This window comes from Macrosteles quadrilineatus, unplaced genomic scaffold (assembly GCF_028750875.1).
Source record: "Macrosteles quadrilineatus isolate MER2022 unplaced genomic scaffold, UCM_ALF_1.0 Scaffold_4__1_contigs__length_99947679, whole genome shotgun sequence".
NCBI lineage: Eukaryota > Metazoa > Arthropoda > Insecta > Hemiptera > Cicadellidae > Macrosteles > Macrosteles quadrilineatus.
Window position 1 is genome coordinate 14,622,441 of NW_026542597.1, and position 24,748 is coordinate 14,647,188.

The following is a 24,748-nucleotide window of genomic DNA, read 5'->3' on the forward strand; positions in this document are numbered from 1 at the left end:
TAGCGTCCATCCGCGGATGCAGAAATTCGTCCGTGGACGATTTGGCGGAATCGCTCTGGGAGCGATTTTTCTAAAACGTCCGCGGACGATCACGCCCTCGCGCATGCGCAGACAGAGCACCAAACCACGTGTAGCTCTCAGCGAGGCATGTGTCACTCGCATCACAGTGTTTAGTAGTTTGTGTTTACAGTCATAGTATTCATCTAGTTGTTGTTTTGTGTCCTCCCTTGTTGTTTGTTATGGCTGAATTAATTGAGGCTGTCCGTGCCTACCCAGTTATCTGGGATACAACTATAGAAATTTATAGAGATCAACAAGAGAAAGATAAAATTTGGTTGGAAATTGCGACTACACTCCAAAGAGATTACAAAGAAAATAAAGTATCCTAACCAATAACCATGTATATTTATACGAATTACTGTACAGTAAATCATTATTACAATGATTTGTATTACTATGATTATTTGCATTATTACAATGATTCACCAAATCGCTGCCGCTTACTGTTAATCGGGTGAACCCACTTTCTCCTTTTTGATAATGAGTACAAAAGTACAACCTCGTCGTCACTATCATCACTACTTGAATCAAGCCACAGAACAGAAAATCCGGGTTGACAACATGGGACAGAAGGCTCAGACATTTTGCACACCTCCACTGAGTTGTAAGAGGAAGTATGTTTAATCTATGATTGTAGTAGGAATTGCCAACTTCCCTATGCGCATGCGCGAATGAGTGGACGCTTGAAACGTAGCTCGCAATGTGAAGGGGGTGCGTAGCATCCATCCGAATCATTTCATCCGTCCGCGGACGAAATTATCGTCCGCGGACGCCAGTGTGAAACCGCCTTAAGGCCAGTTTGCAAATCTACGCGACACGCTCTTTCCAATGAGACGTCAATGGATAAAATCGGTTAAGAAATGGCGGAGGAGTTTAACCGACAAAGTTTCATGTAGCGTATTAATTATATAGATTTGAAAAATAAATAGTAGGCTTATACGAACTGTGCAATGCTGATTACCTAAGAAGCAGCTACTTATGATAAGGAGATAATTTGTTCAAGTATATTCCTGTATTCGTTGTTTTTTTTTTTCATTACATTTGTTGTATGGAATAAAGATAGTCACATACATACTTACATGTAAATCACACATCAGCAGTTGGTCACATTTCACGAATCTTTGACCCATTCTGTGAGTAACAGCTGTGTTTACATCGTATATATAAAGTTGGGCATACTTTGTTCAATGTTAGAGGGTATTAACGGTCCAATCCGATGGTAAAAGGAGTCCCGGATCTTAAAATGATATAGACTACCAGAAAGATGTTGATTCAAGTGAGACTTAGAACTCGCCATTTCAAATGCAGATTTGTATGATATTATATTACTCAAATATTTTTTTGTTTCTTTTGACCCATAATACTTTGTTCATAGTCGCTGTTGATTTTCCATAAACTCAAAATGCTGATAAGGAGCTCATTTTACCTTCTCCTTCCGACAACATAAGGAGAATAATTTATGCCTGGTTAATGATTACTTTTTCTTTTTCTTTTTGTACTTTTCACACCCTGGGGTTATTGATAAAGTTTTATAACGCTAATATTACCCGAGTCAACATTGTCATTAAACATCAAGTCACATACTTCTTTGCCAGAACTGAAATCGTAAGTCACAGTTTCTCAAGCAACTTCCCTGTGTACTTGAAAAAAAATATATAAAAAGTAGTTAGGGTATAGTTCACTGAATAATAGTAGTTTGGTATTCCTGTGTACCATATCTAGAGAAGGTAAAATTTGGTAGGTACTGCTGAACGTCAAACACTGATCTTGAGTAAGATTAATCAGTTACGATAAAATGTTTGTATGTTTCTGTACAACTTGCAAGCGGATTTCCCTATGATTGTTCTGGTGGCTATAGAGAATAAATTATATTGATCAAAACAATAAGTTTCCGTCCCCTACTATGGGTATTATTTCACATTCCATACTCAAACTTAAACACAATTAGGCTACCACTTTCCTTCAGATTACTACACAGGAAAACTAAAACATTTCAAAAATACAATATTTACACCAAAACATACAAATTATGATCAAATACGTTTATAAATAATAAATTGTGTTATGAAAAGTTAACAAATACACTTTTCCTTGATCAAAAACGTGTGTTTATAAACAGAAACTCCTAGATTAATAATTACATACAGAAAGTGAGGTTATCAAAATAATAACAAATGTCTGACAAACATTAAACAGCTGACGAATAATTTATAAACTGTGTATTATATTCTTCAATAAGAATTGTATTGACTCGACCATTGAAGGGCTGTAGGTCGTAGCCCTTAGAAAAAACGTAAATTCTAAGGAAGTTCGGCAAATCTACACACTATCCCTTTTAATTTGAGACATAAATCTTGTAGATCGGTCCAGTAATGACTGAGAAAACAGACTTACAACTGCGTTTTAAATAATAGAAGATTATTGTTTTAGTGTTTTTACTTGATTAAATTAAACACTAGTTTTCTATTCTGTTTCAATTTAATTTGATATTCATGAGTTTTAGAGTAAATTCTACATTTAATATGCTTTCCCCTTTAAAACCAAACCTACATGGATCTTTATATCAGAGTAAGACTAAATAAAACACAAGAAGTTATACTAACATGCTTTGCAACCAAGTCAATCAGATTTTAAACTACTAAGCTTCTGGGTTTTTTTTACCAGTTAGTGCTATAGACTGTTTGCTGTTAAGTGACTGATCAAGCGGTCCAAGGCCAGCACTATAAATTGAGGGTTTAAATCCTATAGCACCACTTAGTTCACCGCTAAGTGCAACCACAGAAAACGTACTACTATAACCCAGAATGCCAACCGAGTGGTAAAAAGCATTAAGCGGTTTGAGAGAGCTTTGCCTGTCAATCCGTAGGCAGCGCCACCAGCGTTGCTATGCTATTGCATGGCAACGCTGGTGGCGCTGCCTACGGATTGACAGGCAAAGCTCTCTCAAACCGCTTAATGCTTTTTACCACACGGTTGGCATTCTGGGTTATAGTAGTACGTTTTCTGTGGTGCAACACATGAGGAATCCATCCCTCTGGTAGCTCAGTTTTGTGGTAGAGACACACCTAATACAACATTAAACCTCTCTGATGATAGTTGGCGAGATAGGTGGATTCTTTGATAGTCAAACCTTAAATAATGCACTTTCCTACTTTTTACCTCGCCTTATGTTACTGTGTATGCCCCTACCCAAACCTTGTTTAAAAATTTTTGATTCTACTGTTTTTGAAGTAAGAGAATGATTCATATAGGCATTATTAAGTCAATGAAAACACAGAGCACGACAGGTCAAAACAAAGAAAGGAAAAAAATTCATAGGTGGGCTCATTTTTGGATGGTTATAGATTAAATTGTAATATTATCCTGATTGTAATAGAATCGGCACTTACATAAAATCTGGCGAGAGTCAACCCGATTCAAACACGAAAATAAACTTGGCTACTTATAAATATTTTTTAACACATACTTTCACCAAGATAGTATCACTTTATACTCCTTCGAGAGGCAGATAATTTACTATCAGTAAGAAGTCGGTTATAAAAGGATAAAACAATTTGCACTTCAAACGTAACAACCTATTGTAAAGATAAGTTCATCAATCTTCAAAATGTCAAGATTGTTGACAAAACCTGTATCAGCCACTTTCCTAACAATCAAACTGAATAGTTACAGTGGAACCTTGATAGTTCGACACTTTGTGGATGTCTAACTATCGAAATGTCGAACTATAGGGAGTTTAATTAATGGAGTTTATACAGAAAAGTAAAAACACAAGCCTCATACAGAAATTACCCAAATTTATAAAGTACTAAAAAGCTTCATAATTTGGGTTGCTGGAATTTTATCCCCATGGAATTTTACCCCCTGGGCAATGCTGATGTCACAATGACGTAGTAACCAGAGTGCTCAAAAGTTTGTTCGCGGGCGGAATTTCATCCCCGCGGATTTGGAAGAAAATAGATGGAGCGTTAGCAATAAAAACCTGAATTTTACCCCCTGTCCATATAACTAGCGTTTAGACAGCTGAAGATGTACAGGCCGGATTTATACGCCTGGAATTTTACCCCCCGGAATTTTACCCCCTGGCCGGATATTAAAGTTATTAGGAATGATTGATTTTCCTATTTCTGTTTGTATTTAATTGTAAACATTTTATTATTAAGTAACCTATCTTTATTTATTTATTTTGTAACCTCTTCTAAGTAAACAGAATTCGCTGTTTAATTTTGATGTTCGGGATTTGCGTTTGGGGCCAACTGTTGGTTAATAAGTATGTAAAATAAACTGAGTATCTTATTTAAATGATAATTGGGTGAACATTTCTTCGTAAAGAAACAACAAGGCATATTTTGTTATTGTTACAATACAAACAAAAAACATTGTTGTGGGTTGTATAATAAAACGTTTAAGAAATCTTCGAATCAATTACCATTCTGATGTTTGTTTATACGTCATATTAACCAAAAGTTAGCTTCAAAGGTCGAATCCTGATACTTGAATCTCAAAATTAAAATTAAAAACCTCTTTCATTAGTTGATGTTAGGCTACTTAATAATGAAACGTTTACTATTAAATAAAAACTGAATGAAGATAACTAACCATTTTCACTCATTTATATATCTGGCCAGGAGGTAAAATTCCGGGGGTAAAAATCCAGGGGGTAAAATTACGGGGGTAAATTACAGGGGTAAAATTACAGGGGTAAAATTACAGGGGTAAAATTACAGGGGTAAAAATCCGGGCTGTACATTTTGAGCTTACCTCATGAAGGAGGTAAAAGTCCGGGGGTAAAATTACGGCCCGTACACTTTAGGTTTTTATAATTTGATGTGTTTTGATTAAATTCACAACCGTGAAAATATACCTTTAATTCCGCGTTTAATCCATCAAACTGATGTCACGAAACTCAAAAGTTTGCAGCCGGAATTTTACCCCCTGGTTTGTGACGTTATGTTCGCCCAGGGGGTAAAGTTCCAGGGTGATAAAAATCCGACAACCCAACAATTTCACTGTTCATTAGTTAAGTCTCAAGTCAACAATAAATGACAAATTAATGTTCAAGTCAGCCCACATCACAATAGTAACCATTAAATATCACTTGACGAAATAGATCAGCCCGCGTCAAACCACAAGGAGTGTCGAACTATCGAATGTTCAACTATTGAAGGTTTACTATAATAACATTATTTTTAGGATAATTTTTGTTTTATATAACCATAACCTAATTTTTAATAGTGCCAAGGTCTTTAAACTAGAAATTGGAATACAATGTGCTTATTATTTTGGTTCATGCCTACCATTAGATTTCATCTTGGTTAGCTTATCAAATCATTAGAACTTTTTTACTCATTTTCTCTCTGGTTATCCAAAAAAGGAATTTTAGTTTTTAGATGAACATTAGACACACACTCTGATAATTGAAAAAGAAAATAGTATCTCGTCCTATTGGGAGATGGGTGATAATAATGTGATTGGTTAAGAAATTTCCAACGGGAATAGGCTACAGGAAATCCACATCATGTGCATCGGATTAAGGTGAATTTTAACTAAGGCCTAATTAATTTGAAAGTAGGGATTTTAGTTAGTAAAATTAGTGAGTAGACTAGGTGGAGTCGGGGGAGGGGTGTATTGAATCTAAAAGAGATAGGTACAGGCTGAATGTTTGGACCAGCAAAGGGTACTTTTTGCTAGTACAGTAGCCTACTTTGCTAACTCACTGAATAAAAGGAGTGGTCTCAATTTCCAGGATAAAATATGAGTTAGAGTTGTAATCAAATTTTGTCAACCTCTGACAGAAATCTCAAACTAATAGAACTTAGGACCAAGTAACAGGTAAAAATAGTAAAAAAATAATATATAACCTCATTTTAAAATGTGAAATACCAATGTTACTTTATTCATAAAGTTTAAAATTACAATGTACCAATATGAAGCCCTTTCAAACCCTACAAAATATGATTTTAAACCAATAGGTAGGCCTACAGTCAGAATTTTCAAAAAGTTTTAAAAGTAAAGCATAGGTTTGACACGCCTAATTTATTTGATTGTTGGTCGCAGACAAATATGTGTATCGGATGGTTTCCCCAGGATTTCATCTGGATCAGAAGTCAATGGTTGTATTGTTCTTTCCTTCAGTGGTTTTGACTTTTGACATTTTGAAGTATTAGCTCCAGTCAAGTTAACATTCAAATCAATGCGGTATGTAACTCCAGCATCATTGGATGTTACTTTCTCTCTTTTATTTCTAACCATGGATGAAGTCTGAGATTTGCATTGAGAAAGTTTAACGTACATTTCTGCTATCGGAGATCTTTTCTTGGACTTGTGTTTTTCAGGAGATTTGGGAATTTCTTTCAAATTTGAAGTTCCTTTAAATGAGGATAGTTTATGGTATTGCTTAGTTTTATGTAAATTTCTAAAAGTTGTTGGAGTAGTTTTATCTAATTTAATGTCACACTTCGAATTTTTATCCACGGATCCAAAACTAGTGGCTGAAATAATATGATAAGAAGAGAAAAAACTGTGCGAGCCAGTGCTACTAGTTGTAGTTCCTGATACACTTTCTAACAATGTTCCGCTTTCGGTGAAGGATGAAGTTAGATCGCTAAACGGGCCAATTGAGTTTGGTTGTTTACATGCAAGTTCACCACTGAAATACTCTTTTAAAATCTGTATCTGTTCTTTAATTGGCTTCAGTTCTTTTTCAAACTCTGCTATAGCCACTTCTAATAACCTACTTTCTTGAGCCTGATTTGTAGATTGTTCAAAAGAGCTGGAGACATCGCTATTCGCAAGACTGCTTTTTAAATAGTTTTGCAGTTTTTGTATGATCTTGTCCTCATCAATTTGGCTTTGGAGTGAATCATCATTGCCCTCAAGTTCGCTGATGATTTGTTCAAGCTCCGATTTGAGGGTTTCCGACTTCTTTGAGCTTACAGATTTGAAACTGTCTGAAGAATTTGTCGCTTTGATGACTCTTTCTGGTATCAGATCAAAAGATAACAATTCAGGACAAGAATAGTCTATTTTCATTTTTGGATTGATAGTTATATTCGTTTGCACTTCAGAGGAAGAATTTCTTTTGCTCAGTTTCCTAAGGAAGTTTCCCAGATTCAGTGCATTTTCAAACTCAGAGTCGCTCATCATATTAATTTTCATTTCGCTAAGTGAATCAAAAACAGCCCTTGGGGGATTATCTGCCATTCCCAGAAGTGTTTTCAAATGTTCAAACTCATTCCAAATTCCATCTCCAACCATTTCATCTTCAATTTTACTGTTCAAAGTCACTCTGTTTTTCTCATTTTTACACCTCTCGTTGAAAACGATGGAGTATTTTGAGCTAGGCTTAACGTTAGATTTTTGTTTATAATAAGCATCAGCACGCTTCTTTATATGTGGGTGAATCCATTTAATGACGTAGAACAGTGCCATACCAATCATATAACTAGCAAATAAAACATGGACCAAATCAGTAATCTTTTGTTGAAATATCTCTTTTGTATTGAATCCAAACATTGTAATTTGAAAAAGTAAAATTAAGTTTTTAGGTTTGATAGAAAATTCAAAATTCACTGAACAACTCAAATTTTGTTGTAAGGAATATGTTGTTTATTATTAAATTAATAATAAACATGGGCACAACTTGGAAAATAATGACATATGTTAATTACCTTACTGTTGGTTCAAATCATACCAACTTATGAAAGCCAATAAGGTATGGTATGTTATTTTTTGTACAATGAAATCATATCAATCAAAAAGTGTATCTTCTAAATCCTACTGGGTTTAATTTTACAATAAGCGCTAGTTGATGACCCTTAAGATTAAAGTGAATTTCAAGTTGCTTTATTGAAATTTTATACAAATAGATATGTAATGAAAGGAAATGTAGGTAGTATATCATACTAAAATATAATAATATTACTAGGTGTAAAAGGCAGCTGTCTGCTTGCAATATTGAGCGGAGCAACCTTATTAATCCAATATTCAATTGAGTCAATGCTAAATACAGTTCATGTAAATGAGATGTCTCCTTGCAGTATCTAAGTCAATGGTACACGTGGTACGTACACATGTCTACTTGCAGTATCCATAGTCAATGGTAGGCCTGAGACGTTTGGTTCAAGTAAATGGAATGTCTACTTTTAGCATCTAAAGTCAATGGTATTGTACATCTGGTTTGGGTCAATGGGATGACTACTTGCAGTATCCAAAGTTAATGGTACGGTACGGTTCACATGAATAAGATGTCTTCTTGCAATGCAATATCTAAAGTAAATGCTAAATCTATAGGCCTACCTTTTCCAATTTTATTTTGGAACAGTTATGTTTATTTAAGAACACATCAATTAATTGTGTTTGAGGTTAGTCAAATATATTTGAGAAAACATCAAAGGAAGTTCAATAAAATTTTTGATATTCAAACAATAGGACAAGATTTTATTTTTAAGTGCACAATTAACCAACTTATTAAGCTAACTGCCTCTCTTTAATGTTTATAAAAATGTACAGTATTGTGTTTGTATGTTTGTCATCCCCAAAAATAATATCTGAGATAACAGAGAAGCCGAATTGAAAACGAATTGAAAATTCGTAAAAATTCAACCGTAGGAGTAAACTTAGCCAACAACCTCATATTCCTTTTGTTTGGAAAGAACAGGAGATTCTAGAAATAGGCTAGGCTAGTAATATAGGCTAATAATGATTTAGAAAGTTTTTTCCCAGTAAAGTGAAAAGAATAAATAAATTTAGAATTTTCTTTTTGAAATTTCAAAAGCAGTCTGGGTACAATTTTTTTTACAGATTTTTTGATGGGAATTAATTAGGCCTATATAGATTTAGTCGACAATCTAATTTCCTACATAGGCTATAACATGTTACGAAAATATTTCTTCTTCTGTAAGTTGTGTAGACGTAACATAATAACAAACGGAGAACCGGAAAAATTGAAAACCGTACAGTGTTAGTTTGTGTTGTATATTTATACTAATATTGATATTTGCATATTTGTAAAGCTAATAAAGTAAGGAATCCAAAAAAGTCATAAAGTTTATGGTAAAGTGATTTTTTATTTATGAATAACTTAAAATAATGTTTTTATAATTTAGCGATTTCGTAAAAAGAAAATTCTAAGTATTAGCAAAAAACTTTTGTACCAATGTTTTTACTTCAAACCAACATAATCATCTTGTGTAGTGTATTCAATTACATACATAAAAAATGTATAACACGTTGGGTAACAACTTTTGTTTTTAAGTGTTAGGGTCATAATGTAATAAATATAATAAACGGAAAACCGCAAAATACAACCGCAAGAAAAATACAACCTCAAGTCAGCTGCAAAAGTCGTGCCGCGCCAAAAATTCATTTCATTTCTAATAGTAGTAACATTGTTATATACCTGCTACAGGGTTTGTTTATATAATAAAATGAAAGTTCAGAATGTGATCTTTTGAATGGTATATATTGTTCACATCAGAGTTGATTATAAGCAGTTTTTGGCCGTTAAAAAAATTTGGCCCATACTATTGTATTACGCTGGTGGCCATTCTAGGCGTCACCATCGAGAGTTATTATACATCGATGGGCGTCACTGCAAACGAGCGTATTACGATCGTTGGCCACTGCTAGGGTTAAACAAATTAAAAAGTAGAAAATAATTTATAAATATGTGGAGAGAATTTTTCACATCTATGTAGTATAGATCTAGGCTATAGATAATATTTCAATTGGTGAAGATTTCAGTTGTCGTAAATTAGCTATTGCATGAACCCCGAATTTTTTTTATTCCCTCCACACTTTTATAAATAATTTTATACTTTTTTTAGTTCGTTAAAAAACGTGGCATTATAAAAAGTTGTTTTTATTTATAAATTATTTGTCCATGAATAGAGCCAATGTATCACAATTAGCTTAATGGATTTTTTAGTAATTTTTTTATTTGAATAGGCTACACTTCTAGGGCCCTGACAGCTTGTGAAGTCTCTACATGTTATTTTTAATAAGTTTACTTTTAATAGGCTAATATTATTGCTTAACTTAAATTTATATAAGCCACGTAGTTCTGTTGGTACTTTATCCAAATTGTGGGCATTTATTTATGAGTTAGGGGCCTAGGTCTGATTAACTTACATTTTTATTGCCTACAGAAGATCTTTAGAAAATGATTAAACTTAAGTTAGGCTACTCTCTTTAGTGTTTTCTTCCCGTTGCGAGACACGGGAAAGTATTGGCGGCTAGTCATAATATTATTTGATGTTACCGTAGGTACTTTTAAAATAAGGCGTTCACGAAAGTTTTGCTAAAAAAAGTCACAAGGGACAAGCGGTAACGGGTGTGCAGCTGTGCAAGTAAATTTTGGTTGCCTCACTTAACTGGTGAGACCTAGATGATGTAAATCTACTTTTATTACTACCGTAGGCTACTTCTATCTAATTAGGTATTTTCACAAGCAAAAATGGTATTGTTGTACAACCCGTAGTTCCCAAGGTCCAACGGATAATATAATAAGATAATAAATAATATACTGGTACAAATTACAGATAATATGATAATAAGAAACATGCCTAAGTTAAATTAGGCATAGGGAGTACTTTCCTAAGTGGGGCCAAAAACAACCGAATGAAAATAACTTATCATACTATTGATTATGCGATATGATATAACTTAGTCCTATCAATTATTTAATTCAGTTAGTTAGGTCCGGTTAACCTAACTAACCAAATTTGAACTTCAAATTCAGTGTTGGGTTGTCGACTTACCTTTTTAGAAGATTTAATTTTTCACAAGTTGGTTTCTCTAACACCTTAACTTCCTTCAATCTGAAATCTCACTTTATAGGCCTACGCTGTCATTAAAGGGATTTCCAATATTTGGCCTTAAGTTAGGCCTAGACCTAGGCCTAGGGCCTATGCCTATTTTATCATGACAACAAATATAAATGTCCAAGTTGTAAGTTATCCTTCATAAATCATGTCAAGCTGAGCAAGGTAATCTTCTTAAAGTTTGATTAGGCCTACTTCTATAAAGTTAATCTGATTTGTAGTCCTATAGATTGACTATTCACCAAGTAATAACTTCAATGTTTGTTTAGTTAAGGTTAGTTGTATTTCACTTTCAGCTTTCCAAGTTGTACTTGTGAGATAACTGATTTTATCGAGGCTAACTATTAAGTTTAGGAGATATTACATTAATCTATAACTACACAAAACAATTTTAACCTTTAACTTCTTGCCATCTTTCTGATATTATTCTCTATTATTATGTTCTGTTCCGTTTCCAAACCCAACAAACACACAAACAGCAAAAGCAAAGCAAAGCAATTTAAGCCAACAACATCAACACTAGAATTTCTCACGATAGTCACATAATGTAACCCCTGTGACTGAGTGAGGGTGGGAACTGAACTGAGTGACTGAACTGACTCAAAGTCAAAGTCAAAGTCTTTATTGCCATTAAATACAACAAGTACAATAGGCTCGTCATTTAAATAAACAAAACATGCAAAATCAAATTCATCAACAAACAATTCAAATAAATAAGCTCTAGTCAAAAAACAAAACAAGAAAACATGCACAAACCATGCAGGTGTACCTGAAAATGACTCAAATGGTTACCACCAGATTGCTTTTGTCACAGTTGAAAAATTCGGATATGTGGTAAAAAGGATTTAGAGTGAGCCAATTTTTTACAAAAGTGGAGAATTTTTTTGTGTGTAAATTTCTTGTACTTTGGGGCAATTTGTTGAAAAGTTTAATGCCTGAAACAGGAAAAGAACACAATGATTTTTGAAGCCTATTTCTAGGTACAAAGATATCAAACTTATTTCTAGTATCATAACTATGTACATCGCTATTTACATGAAGAGAGTCCTGTCTGGCTTTTATTGCCACCAGACACTGAAAAATGTACTCATTCACAATGGTCAAAATTTCATTTTCAACAAACAAAGGTCTGCAATGGTCAAGGTACCCAGCATTTGAAATTACTCTAACAGCTCTCTTTTGAATTAAAAGAATTCTCTGAGTACCAGTGGCATGGCCCCACAGCCTGGTTCCATAGGCCAAGGACTGAAGGAAGAACCGAATGACAGAGCATTGAACCATTGTGATAGAACTTTCTTCAACGGACTGAGATTGAGTGACTGAGAGTACTGAGCTGAGGCTGAGTGTGCTGAGACAGACTTGACTTGGGCACTGGCACTGAGCACTGAGCATCTGCATAGATTATACCGCTAATGCACTGCTGCTAAAGATATTGTAGAGTATTCATTCATATCTATGAGTTGTACAGTCATTTTAGCTCAGTTGACCATGGTCATTGAGTAGGGTTGCAACATTTTAACATAATTAAAAAAAACTAAATAAAATAATAAGCTACATTAAAAACAACATCTAACTTAAAAACCAAATCAAAGCTTCAAAATTTAACCCAAAAGAATTACTTCAAGGAAGCAACCTTGACCCCTTCTTTTTATCACATATAGTGGGCCTATGACGATTTTTCTTGAAACCCTTCAGAAAGGATTGGATTGTATTGTATGATTTGTGCCGATGACACGAGTACTAAACCCTCAAGATTGGACCTTCTTTTAAGAGTCTTCATCACCCTGCGTTTTAGGGGTAAGGAGTTAAGGACAGGAGGGTAGCTCGGGGTCACTATGCGCGCCTTCCTGAAAAAATTGTAAACACACGACTACTAAATCGACACGTCCGTGAATCACCTGCTGCCGAGACAAGTTTTGTAAAAGGTTAGTAGCGCAGTAGCCTCCGCGAAAAATGATAGTTTCGTATTTGTCCCCCCTTTCGGTGGCAACAGGCAACTAACTTTTCTCTGGATCGAACCAGCATTTTTGATTGATAGGATTTTAATTTCAACAGATTTTCTTGAAATTTTGTATCAATGTAGTTGAATAGTTATATAAGAGCTCTTTATACCTAAAAAATTGAAAATAAAAATAATTAGTTTTAAGATTTTTTGTAAATACTACTGTATTGATTTTCTTGGATTGGATATATCATGTATGAGAGCCCTAGAACTAGCATTAAATCTGTGAGGGGAAAAATGTAAACATATCTTCACACATTCCTTCTGGAGCGAGGGACGTCCAAGGCTTGTTTGTATTGTTTTCGCAGGGGTAATATATTTTAAAATACATGGAAGAATTTTGCAACTCAATGGACATAAAAATCAACAATAAAAAAACATTTTGATTTAATCTTCTGCAAAAAAACAAAGCTCCAAAAGATAAATAAAACCTAAACAAATCAGACCATACTACATTTCTAGGAGTCCAAATAGATGACAATCGAAAATAGAACTGCCATATATTTAATTACGCATGGATTATCTACACCAAATTTACACCCTTAGAAGAGTAACAACTTTAAAGACTCTGCTATAACCAAAATTGCTTACCACGCTCTTATAGCGAATCACACATGTGCAGACCTCTCCCAATCAATTTTCGTACTACAAAATAAGCAATAAGAAAGAAAGAGAGAGATAGAGTAGCGAGGCTGCCATGTGAGTGATCGTAGCGGCGGTCACGCGAAGCTCATTTAGGCGGCAAAATTCCAGTCTGACTATTCTCCAGAAGCATTTTGCTTCTTAAAGGGTTTGTATTAATTTGCTTTAACAAGAGAATGGGATGTCAACTTTAATCATCTGTCATATGATATTTCCACTTACTAATATTTTGTTTCTCCCAACAGAGTATTATCTGCACAAGACACTACCTCATCTGTGTACACTCCTGTAATATGGTGTTGGAAAAAAACATTTAGAAGAGACAGGAAGAATGACGGACCTAGCAATGACCCTTTATGAGATCCATGGCCAGACCAATCCTTGCATTGGTATGCAAACAATTATTGAACTAATTGTGCTAAAGTTTTACATAAAGATAGCTACAGACCGACTCCTGTTTTGTTATTTAACAATAATGGATTTGATTCCATAGAAATTAAATAAATCACTGATCTTTTAAGAAAATTAATTATTCAAGAAAACATAAAATGTTAAATATTAGATGATAAAAGTGCATCATTGTAAACAAAATCATTCTAATCCAAGCATAACAGAACTGTTCAACACAAAGGAAATTTAACAAAATATAAAAATCTTATTCTTTAATTAGCGGAAATAAATTGTAGGTAACAAAATGAAATTCTTAAAGTAAAATGTTAAGACATTAAGCTCCTCTTCTTTTCTGCGTGCTGATATACAGGACATTATTTCCTCTGATGAAGGCATCTCCGTATTTGTTTTTGAGTTGGCCATTGACATACTCCTCCGTCTGATCCAATGCAATGTTCATGTATCCGTCGATGCAAGCCAATACGCCTGCAAAGAAAAATCATCGTTGAAATATTTCAAACTAGGTTTTCCTAGACACGGTAGTGGAACATGAAGTTGGCTCTGTGTAAGTGACTCATTGGGATTAATCAGTGACGTTAAGATTTCCTAGACACAGACTTTATCTCGGAGAGCGAGACAGTCCCTCATTTGTATACTGGCAGAGATGTGGTGAGATCAATAAGTATTTAGATATAGACTTTCTTCTTACAATTAGAAATGTAGGAGTAGCAGGAGTTGACTACTACATTTTGTGGAGGACTGAAACTGAGAAGTGACATATTTAAAACACATAAAAATTAGGGAATGTTTTTATACATGACAAACTTGGATTCAGACATCTTTCTGCACAACATTTTGTATTCTAAATGTTTTAAATTGCATAACTATATAATAAAACCTCGAACAAACTCAGAAAGTTGTTTCTCTTTGCAGTGGCGGATATAGAACAGTCACAAGGGGGGGGGGGTTTGGGGGGTTAGGGAAAAATTGGTATAAACTAAGTCTCCAAAATAGCAGTTTTATACCATTAAGATAAGTTAGCGTGACAAATTATCTTACGCAATGTGTATGCACTACTACTGTATTACATGCAGTAACTGCATGTATATAAAATATATATATATATATATGTGTGCCCGAGAGGGGACAGTCGCCCTCTTCGCCCCCCCTCCGGATCCGCCACTGTCTCTTTGGAACACACCCTTGTGGTCCGTGGTGCACATAATTTACTTAACACTTTTACCGAAAACCCGACCTAACAGGCCTACAGGAATTTTCACAATCGCTTGTTGGCAACAATGTTTACTTGGGGAATTCCATTCCCCCAATACCTTTCCCCCTTTTCCTCCCCTACCTTTTGATATATTGTTTGTTAATTTTGCGTGGGTGCCGGGACCTTGACAGGTCGTCTGTTCATAATATGACCGTCTCAGAAGCCCAGCGTAAGTGTATTTTAAAGCGGGATCTCACAGGCCCAGGGTTTGTTTTGTGTTTTTCTAAGCGGGGTCTATTGTTCTAAGACTCAAAATTAAGTTGGTCTGATCACATTCATCATCTAAAAAAAAATTAAGGTCAACAAGGTATTCACTAAGTGTACTATCCAAGGTCACGCCGCTAGAAGTCTGCTTGACAGTATATCATGCATATGTTCATTCTTTGCTGGCTTATGGCGTCACTCTATGGGGTAACTCTGCAGAGGCCAAGAAAGTGTTCACTTGCCAAAAGTCAATTCTCAGAACTATTTTTCACCAGAAGTCTAAAAAAAGCTGTAAACCTTTTTTCAAAAAACATTCCATTTTAACATTACCTTCTCTTTATATATTTGAAATAGCAAAGTATGTTCATGCAAATCCTTTCTTTTTTGAAAAATATAAAATAAATCATAACTATCAAGCGAGAAATAATAACAAAACTTTTCAATATCCCAAACATTCACACACAAAATTTGAAACTGGGCCTCTTTACATGGGATTAAAAATCTACAATCATTTACCTAATTCATACAGAACTTTATCAAAATCAAATTTTACATATAAACGGAAAGAGACTTTGAGCCAAAAAGCGTATTACAAAATTCAGACTTTTTTTAAAGATAAATTGTAATAGTTTTTACTCTTGTCAGGGTATAATTAGATTAAGGAACCTAGATATAAATTAGATATAAATTGACCATGTACCAGCTTGGGAATTACTTTTGTAATTATTGTATCAGGCGTTATGTACAATAAAGCTTTGTCTATTGTCTATTGTCTATTGTTTTCAAATGGGGTCTCACAGACCGGGGGTTTTGGTTAGCGTCAGCCTGGGTAGGGTTTCGGTATTAGTGTTAATACCCTAGGGACATTATTAAATAAACTACACGAAACATGAACAGAGGATCAACCACTAGCTATGCCAGAGGACTACTCTGCTCTTGGAGCAGAGGAACATGGAGGAGCAATTCCCGCATGTTCAGCATAGATCCACTGCGATTCTAGGGAAAAATTACCATTTAAAATTACGTATGACCAAAGGAGAACCGAATCCCGCTTTCGTGCCCAGTAAACCTAGGTTTAGGGTATTGGTAAAACAGTTAAAACTTAGAGATCGAGATAGTTTAAAGTTGTAAATTTGTCAAACAAACATTCAAAGAGATATTTTTAGGCACTGAAGATGTTTGATAGATGAAAAATATTTTTAAAAACAGCATACCAAGTTATATCCAGCAAAACCTCCTTATCAAATTTAAAATTCTGAAGACTCTTTTGACATTTGTTCCATCATGGACTTCTCTAATACAAGGCAGCGATTAATAATCAGGCAACACCACAATCCCCTTTACTAGCCAGCCTATTCATCTAAGTCACTCCACGACTGCAAATGTGCATCACCACACAAATCAGCCATACTTTCTAGCCTATTCTATATTAGTATCTGTAGGGGGACTATATTTTACTACTACAGATTTTATTTAAAAACTAGCAAAAATTTAACTCAGTGACAGAATGTTTAGTTCTATCAATAGTCAACAATTCTATGCATAAAATATAAAATCATATGTTTAACAATGAAAATATCAATAAACTATGATGCAATATAATATAAATAAAATAAATAATTAATGCACTAGGTAACTTAAGAACGCCTATTTACCTCGATAATCAACACCACTGTTAAGTTTCACTACAACTGGTCTTCCATGGATCTGCTGAATGAATTGAGAAAAAACTTCTTTACGGCTCATGTTGAATCAAATTTATCTGAAAAAGGTCAGTTTCATTAAAACAAACATTGAAGAGGGACCAACTACATTGTTACTTGTCTTGTTTTCCAACGTTATTTCAATCCAGATTTCCGTTGATGTTTTGAAATCTGCCATTGTAAAATCCTTTGTATTTAACTTAAGGTAGCCTAGGCCTACTGATTTAATGAATTTTCTTCTCGTAATCTTCTAACCTCTAATAAAGCATCTTCTGGCCTATCCAAAACGTTACAGTAAGTATTGGAATGATTCCATTGTGCATTGGATCGTAACTTAAAACTTTGATTTTGTTTTTCAGACACTTGACTAAGATTGTTTCTATAAAAAACTGGTTGTTTTTTGATTCAGCACTTAAGGATACTGTATGGACATAAATAAAAATTGAATTGTCACGCTACTGACTTGCCTTACCAACTCACCACACTCAGCTAAGACTATAAGTTAAGTGTATACTTAACAAACAGCAACGTTCATTCTTAAATTTACGTTGTAAAATAATAATGAAATGATATATTGAAACTTATATGGATGGCTTCAAAGAACAGTTTGATAAATAATCATTTAATAAGTTATGGCATTTACACTCCATGATGAGTTGATGTAGGTTAACAGACGGTATAGTAGTGATGATAACTTATTTCATTTCATGGGATAGGCCTACTAAGGATTGCTAAATATGTTCATACCTAACTTAATGTTTCTAATAGTGTATTTATACATGGTTTGTAGAACAATATACGATTTAGTGTGTTTCAGTTTAGGCCTAAGCATTGACTAAGTATTGGATACTGAATTAAGGACGTCCCATCTATATGGACCAGCTGTAGCCAATATTTTTTTTTTTTTAAGGACGTAGTAGTGTGAGTCAGTCACAGAATGTGCAAGTGACTAAAACTCTATTTTCTAAGTTACCTTATTTTTTGTTGCTGGCAAAGTTGATGGGTCATAACAGTTGCTATAGCTCACAATAAGTCATTCCATTAGGCTAGTTTGAATTGGTAATAAAGATTGTGTATTCGACAGAAATTAGTGATTTAGATCAAAGCAATCTGTCGACAGGAGGCTCACATCAACTACGACGATTTTGATAAAAAAAACTTACAAATTTAATATGGGGATGGAATGTTCAAGTTAGTTAAGTATTAATAGTCAACAGTTTTTTAAGGCTAGGCCTATCATCTTTGTAAAAATAATGATAAAGACTTCAGTAGGCCTATTTGAGTTCAAAATTAAGCCGCTTTACTTACAGTATAGGAGGCCTAACTTAAGAGTTACCTACCACTACCTAAACTTATGTTAGGCCTAAGTTACCTTTTACATTTTTGTTTGATAAACATAAAAACGTTTTAAGAATGACAAGTGCCGACTTTGGGTAGGCCTACAGTTTTTTAACTGGGCTATGCTAATATCGATTGAAACTAGGTCTATGGATTCGATTAGTAAACCTTCATGCAATTTTTTAACCATCAGCAAGTTTGGTTGGTTAGGTTAGGTTATGATTGTTTTATTTTATAATAGATATATTAAAAATATCGATTATTAATTAATATTTTCAATCAATACAAGCATAAGTTAGCCCAGTTAAGAAACTGTACCCAATTCTAACTTACCTTTTAATAAATGTTTGAAGTCAAAATTAACCTCACTTCACTTCGCGAACGATTCGATTTCAATTACAATAGTTCGCTGTAAAAAAACACACAAAGACACAAAATAACAATACTATAATGCCGGTTTTGCCGGTACTCGCCAATCGCCACTCGGTATCGGTACTGTTGATACATTTTTTATTTGTTCCTTATGATGTGTTCGAGGCAACGTTGTATGTCATGTAGTTGTAGAAATTTAAGCTTAAGTACTGAAAGCGTCATTGTTTATGGAGCCTCATCCTTCAAAATAACTTCTGGATCGACATCATACAAAAAATACGTATGATGCTCATAGCAGCACCATACAGAATCACAACGGAAAAGGAGTGTCGTAAGTGCATGCAAAATAATATTGGAAGATATTGAGACAATGTCATATGAAAATTGCGTTTTCCCAACTGCTGACCAATTCAGTAGTAGTGCAGAAGGAATGGTACTTGAATCACTTCGGGCCTTTATGGAATGCTCAAAAAATACATTGAAATTCATTGAACAGTATTAATAAAAGATCAGACCAAAGTAGAAAAGAAGTTGATTGGCATAACTGCTCTGATCGCTGCGATTCGCCCACGATCTTTTATGTCTTCTCTCCTGCACATGTGTTGCTCTCTATGTACACAGAAAGTTTTGGTGTAAAAACCTTGTTCAACTGCTCGCGAGTTTGTGGTTCAGTGGGAGTGGAACCTATTATCAGCTCAACAGCTAGAGCTATCACTCGTCTACCACCCTAAAAAACCTGCTCCACAGGAAATATTTTGTCAATACGTCTTCGACAATGCCAATTTTAATACGTAAACCATCGGTGGATTCAATACTTTCCACAGCATGGGTGGTATGCTACCCCTGCTTCAGCTCTAAACAACGAAGCCTCGGGAGGACAAGAAAGTCCATAATGCATCATCTGCCACTGAAGTAGGCCATACAGGTGCCCTAGATCTAAAGACATGGGATGGTTCAATGAATGCACTTCAACATATTACTCTGCTTGACCTGAACGAGATCTACGCACTCCCAGCCGTTAAATTGACTTCAACAATGGTTACCACCAAATGGTCTCTCATCATCTTCCAGCCTTCCTCTTTCATCACTTTTTACTACAACTGTATTGAATATACGAGTATTTACTACATTTATTATCAGTTTAAATCCCTTGATGTAATATAAAATCATCACTTTACCACAATAAAACTATAGTTTTTCTGAAAGTTTTTTTTTATACCCTGTATCTCGTTAAGTAGGTATTGATTGTAGGTACAAAATACTTTTTGTTGAAAATTTAATGCTCTTTATTTTGTACATTTACACTTTTCCTCTAGATAGCGCCGTTTTCCTAGATATTTACAGAAAACTAAAAAATGAGCATTTACAACCCCCTCCCCCATAGCTCACTCACACCCCACTGGTCAGGACTTTTAGTATGTTGTTCAGGAGGGTCTTACCTACAATTAATTGTGCAAAAATCCGGGACTACACGATTTTTTCCCACTCATTTATCTTTGTTGACTGGGCTATTACAACCCCACTTGCGAGTTGCCATTTCGAAGGCCGCGGCATGGAGTTAAAGGCGGCCGTGACCACAAGACAATAAATGCATTAATATAGATTATGATCATTCGTTTATGGGTCTGATGATGATTGGAGTATCAAATTAAAATCGATCGCCACTTACAATATTTTATATGTATTCACCGTAATGTGAGTCAACAATATAAGTGTAAATACATATTATCAAGTGTTATTAGACGTATTGTTTTGTACTTTCATCCCATTCTTAAGCAAGTCGATTACTGTTTTAAACATAATATGTTTAAATACTTTGACTTTACTAACTTACTTTAACGAACTAATAGATCGGAACGGGACAGATTAACCCGTCTAGTCATACCTGGATCTCGGCTCGAACTGGCACATCGTCTCGCTCTAGCAGGGGAGGAGACTTATCTCAAAACCCAAGTTCCAAAGTTCACTAATTGTCCTTTTACATTGTCCAAATAATAACTTAGGCTAAATCTCTTCTTATTTACAAAAATTCGTATCGACGTACATTATCAATGATGTAACCACGGCCACCTTTAACTCCAGGCCGCGGCCATCGAAGTGGCAACGTCGCAAGTAGGGTTGATACAGCCAATTTGTTTGGAGGCAGCTAATGGTATTTATTTTTTAAGAATATGAAAGCTTTGGTTTCTCAATTCAGTTTTCTTATTTGGTGAAATGTATCAAATTGCCCAGGGTTTCTCACTTTTTCCATTGTAATATGTGTAGAAAGCCAAACTCAAATGATTTAATATTGAATTCAATAAATACTAGTATTACGCTTATTCTGCGCGTAACGGGATGAGTGAACATGAGCGCAGTAATTAAATAGTCCACCCACACCTAGCCTACTTACCGGTGTCACTGGTGAACACAATGTTATTTGTATGGGCAAATCAACCAAATCTTAGTCAACAACAATCCTAACTTCTCATCCATTAATTAACCAAAGTCATTGGTAATATACGTAATGGAATTCCAACAATTATCGATAGGAGGTAAATCCATCGTTCCTGTACAACATGTCTTTTGATTAAATGAAGCCTACTTCCATATTTGTTATGAGGCCTATCATAAACAAAACTAAGCCAAACTGAACTAATCTAACTTAACCTAATTACCAAAGCACGATGTAAGGAATCTCCTAAAAAATATCGTATGGCTTACAATGATGATTCAAAACGATATCGTAATTATATCATCTAAAAATCCAATATATGTTTATCTAACTAATGAAGGGTTCCCACACTCCGGACTGATCGCCTCAACTACTTCCACCACCACTTCCTACGTCGTAAACATGTTTCCCTCCCTTCTTATGGCATTTTAGTATTGCAGGTACATTAACCTAACTGTCACAAAGGGTCCCCACACTCCGGACTGCTGACCTCAACTACTTCCATCACCACTTCCTACGTTGTAAACATGTTTCCCACCCTTCCTATGGCATTTTAGTAATGCAGGTACATTAACCTAACTGTCACAAAGGGTCCCCACACTCCGGACTGCTCGCCTCAACTACTTCCATCACCACTTCCTACGTCGTAAACATGTTTCCCTCCCTTCCTATGGCATTTTAGTATTGCGGGTACATTAACCTAACTGTCACAAAGGGTCCCCACTCTCCGGACTGCTCGCCTCAACTACTTCCATCACCACTTCCTACGTCGTAAACATGTTTCCCTCCCTTCCTATGGCATTTTAGTATTGCAGGTACATTAACCTAACTGTCACAAAGGGTCCCCACACTCCGGACTGCTCGCCTCAACTACTTCCATCACCACTTCCTACGTCGTAAACATGTTTCCCTCCCTTCCTATGGCATTTTAGTATTGCAGGTACATTAACCTAACTGTCACAAAGGGTCCCCACACTCCGGACTGCTCGCCTCAACTACTTCCATCACCACTTCCTACGTCGTAAACATTTTTCCCTACCTTCCTATGGCATTTTAGTATTGCAGGTACATTAACCTAACTGTCACAAAGGGTCCCCACACAACGGACTGCTCACCTTGACTACTTCCATCACCACTTCCTACGTCGTGGACCTGTTTCCCTCCCTTCCTTTAGCATTTTTTTTTATTGCGGATCCATTAATCTAACTGTCACAACGGGTTCCCACACATCGGACTGCTCGCCTTGACTACTTCCTTCACCACTTCCTACGTCGTGGACCTGTTTCCCTCCCTTCCTTTACCATTTTTTTTATTACAGATCCATTAATCTAACTGTTACAACGGGTTCCCACACTCCGGACTGCTCGCATTGACTACTTCCTTCACCACTTCCTACGTCGTGGACCTGTTTCCCTCCCTTCCTTTAGCATTTTATTATTGCAGATACATTAATCTAACTGTCACAAAGGGTTCCCACACTCCGGGCTGCTCGCATTGACTACTTCCTTCACCACTTCCTACGTCGTGGACCTGTTTCCCTCCCTTCCTTTACCATTTTTTTTATTACAGATCCATTAATCTAACTGTTACAACGGGTTCCCACACTCCGGACTGCTCGCATTGACTACTTCCTTCACCACTTCCTACGTCGTGGACCTGTTTCCCTCACTTCCTTTAGCATTTTATTATTGCAGATACATTAATCTAACTGTCACAAAGTGTTTCCACACTCCGGACTGCTCGGTTTGACTACATCCTTCACCACTCCCTACGTCGTGGACCTATTTCCCTGCCTTCCTTTAGCATTTTTTAATTACAGATCCATTAATCTAACTGTCACAACGGGTTCCCACCCTCCGGACTGCTCGCCTTGACTACTTCCTTCACCACTTCCTACGTCGTGGACCTGTTTCCCTCCCTTCCTTTAGCATTTTATTATTGCAGATACATTAATCTAACTGTCACAAAGGGTTTCCACACTCCGGACTGCTCGCCTTGACTACTTCCTTCACCACTTCCTACGTCGTGGACCTGTTTCCCTCCCTTCCTTTCGATTTTTTTTATTACAGATCCATTAATCTAACTGTCACAACGGGTTCCCACACTCCGGACTGCTTGCCTTGACTACTTCCTTCACCACTTCCTACGTCGTGGACCTGTTTCTCTCCCTTCCCATAGCATTTTTAGAATTGAAGATACATTATTCTAACTGTCACAAAGGGTTCCCACGCTCCGGAATGGTCGCCTCGACTACTTCCTTCACCACTTCCTACGTCGTGGACCTGTTTCCCTCCCTTCCTTTAGCATTTTATTATTGCAGATACATTAATCTAACTGTCACAAAGGGTTTCCACACTCCGGACTGCTCGCCTTGACTACTTCCTTCACCACTTCCTACGTCGTGGACCTGTTTCCCTCCCTTCCTTTCGATTTTTTTTTATTACAGATCCATTAATCTAACTGTCACAACGGGTTCCCACACTCCGGACTGCTTGCCTTGACTACTTCCTTCACCACTTCCTACGTCGTGGACCTGTTTCTCTCCCTTCCCATAGCATTTTTAGATTTGAAGATACATTATTCTAACTGTCACAAAGGGTTCCCACGCTCCGGAATGGTCGCCTCGACTACTTCCTTCACCACTTCCTACGTCGTGGACCTGTTTCCCTCTCTTTCCATAGCATTTAAGTATTACAGATATATTAATTTAACAGTCACAAAGTATTTCCACACTCCGCACTGCTCACCTTTCCGCTTCCTTTACCACTCTCTACTTCGTGGACCTGTCCCCCTCCCCGTCGCATAGCATTTTAGTATTCATCTTTAGTAACATCTTTGAATATTTAATATTCAATGCCAACATTAAATTGAATAATGTAAAAAGCTGCTTTGTTCTAAATATATACAATATATATTTTTAGTTTAAAGGTGAATTTTAATACTGAACATAAACGGTATATAACTGCCGATTAATATTGTGAAATTATACAAAAAAAAAAATTAATTACCTAGTTATTGAAATTACCTGTGAAATTATGATGATATATATTCATAGACGCCAAACTGTTTACTCCATGATTGAAAGAGCTTAGAGTAAATGTCGTTCTCTCTGTCTTAAGTAGACAACAAAATTGTTGGTCGCAAAACGTAAACAAATAAAAAGAAGAAGAAGGTAGCTCCTAATGTTATTCTTATGGGACAAATTCAAAAATGTTTTTTAAGGGTTTTATAATTACTACTGAGCGGAATCGTCTAAAATTTTAATGAGGTCTTCCCACTGGTGTCATAATTAATTGTGCAAAATTTGAACGCTATAAGTGCGACGGTTCTTGAGTTTTTGGTGCGAACACACACACAGATAGACAGACAGACAAGCGGACAACTTTTCTCCGACTCCGCTATACACGATACATAGATTCGTTCACTTCGTTCACTCATCTATTAATTTCATTCAAGTCATTAAATGTATGTAGCAACCGTTTCTTTGAATTACTACTTTAAATGTTA

General features: G+C 35.7%; 2 protein-coding genes across 6 annotated transcripts in view; both read right to left on the reverse strand.

Annotated features, from left to right (window-relative positions):
- LOC128991700 (putative sodium-dependent multivitamin transporter) overlaps window positions 1–11,287 on the reverse strand; it is a 41,528-nt gene extending 30,241 nt beyond the window's left edge. For 3 of the 5 annotated variants that reach the window (XM_054414803.1, XM_054414800.1, XM_054414799.1), the window contains exon 1: window positions 10,821–11,287. The gene's annotated coding sequence lies outside the window, so the exon portion shown is untranslated. Of the gene's footprint in view, window positions 1–3,449; window positions 3,662–10,820 lie in introns of those variants that run through there. The other 2 variants (XM_054414804.1, XM_054414801.1) reach the window with 1 other exon arrangement.
- A 2,887-nt stretch (window positions 11,288–14,174) lies between these two features.
- LOC128993426 (U6 snRNA-associated Sm-like protein LSm6) lies at window positions 14,175–18,855 on the reverse strand. Its single transcript, XM_054417315.1, has 3 exons — window positions 18,769–18,855; window positions 17,050–17,156; window positions 14,175–14,403 (listed from the first exon to the last, which is right to left on the reverse strand). Exons 2-3 carry the CDS (start codon window positions 17,138–17,140, stop codon window positions 14,252–14,254), a joined length of 243 nt encoding a protein of 80 aa, XP_054273290.1. The 5' UTR covers window positions 17,141–17,156; window positions 18,769–18,855; the 3' UTR covers window positions 14,175–14,251.
- Between the last annotated feature and the right edge of the window lie 5,893 nt (window positions 18,856–24,748).

Coding starts and splice junctions, on each gene's coding strand:
- LOC128993426 (XM_054417315.1), bottom strand. CDS start 17,140: ATGAGCCGTAAAGAAGTTTTTTCTCAATTCATTCAGCAGATCCATGGA. Junction 14,404..17,049: donor CAGTGGTGTTGATTATCGAG/GTAAATAGGCGT, acceptor TTTTCTTTGCAG/GCGTATTGGCTTGCATCGAC.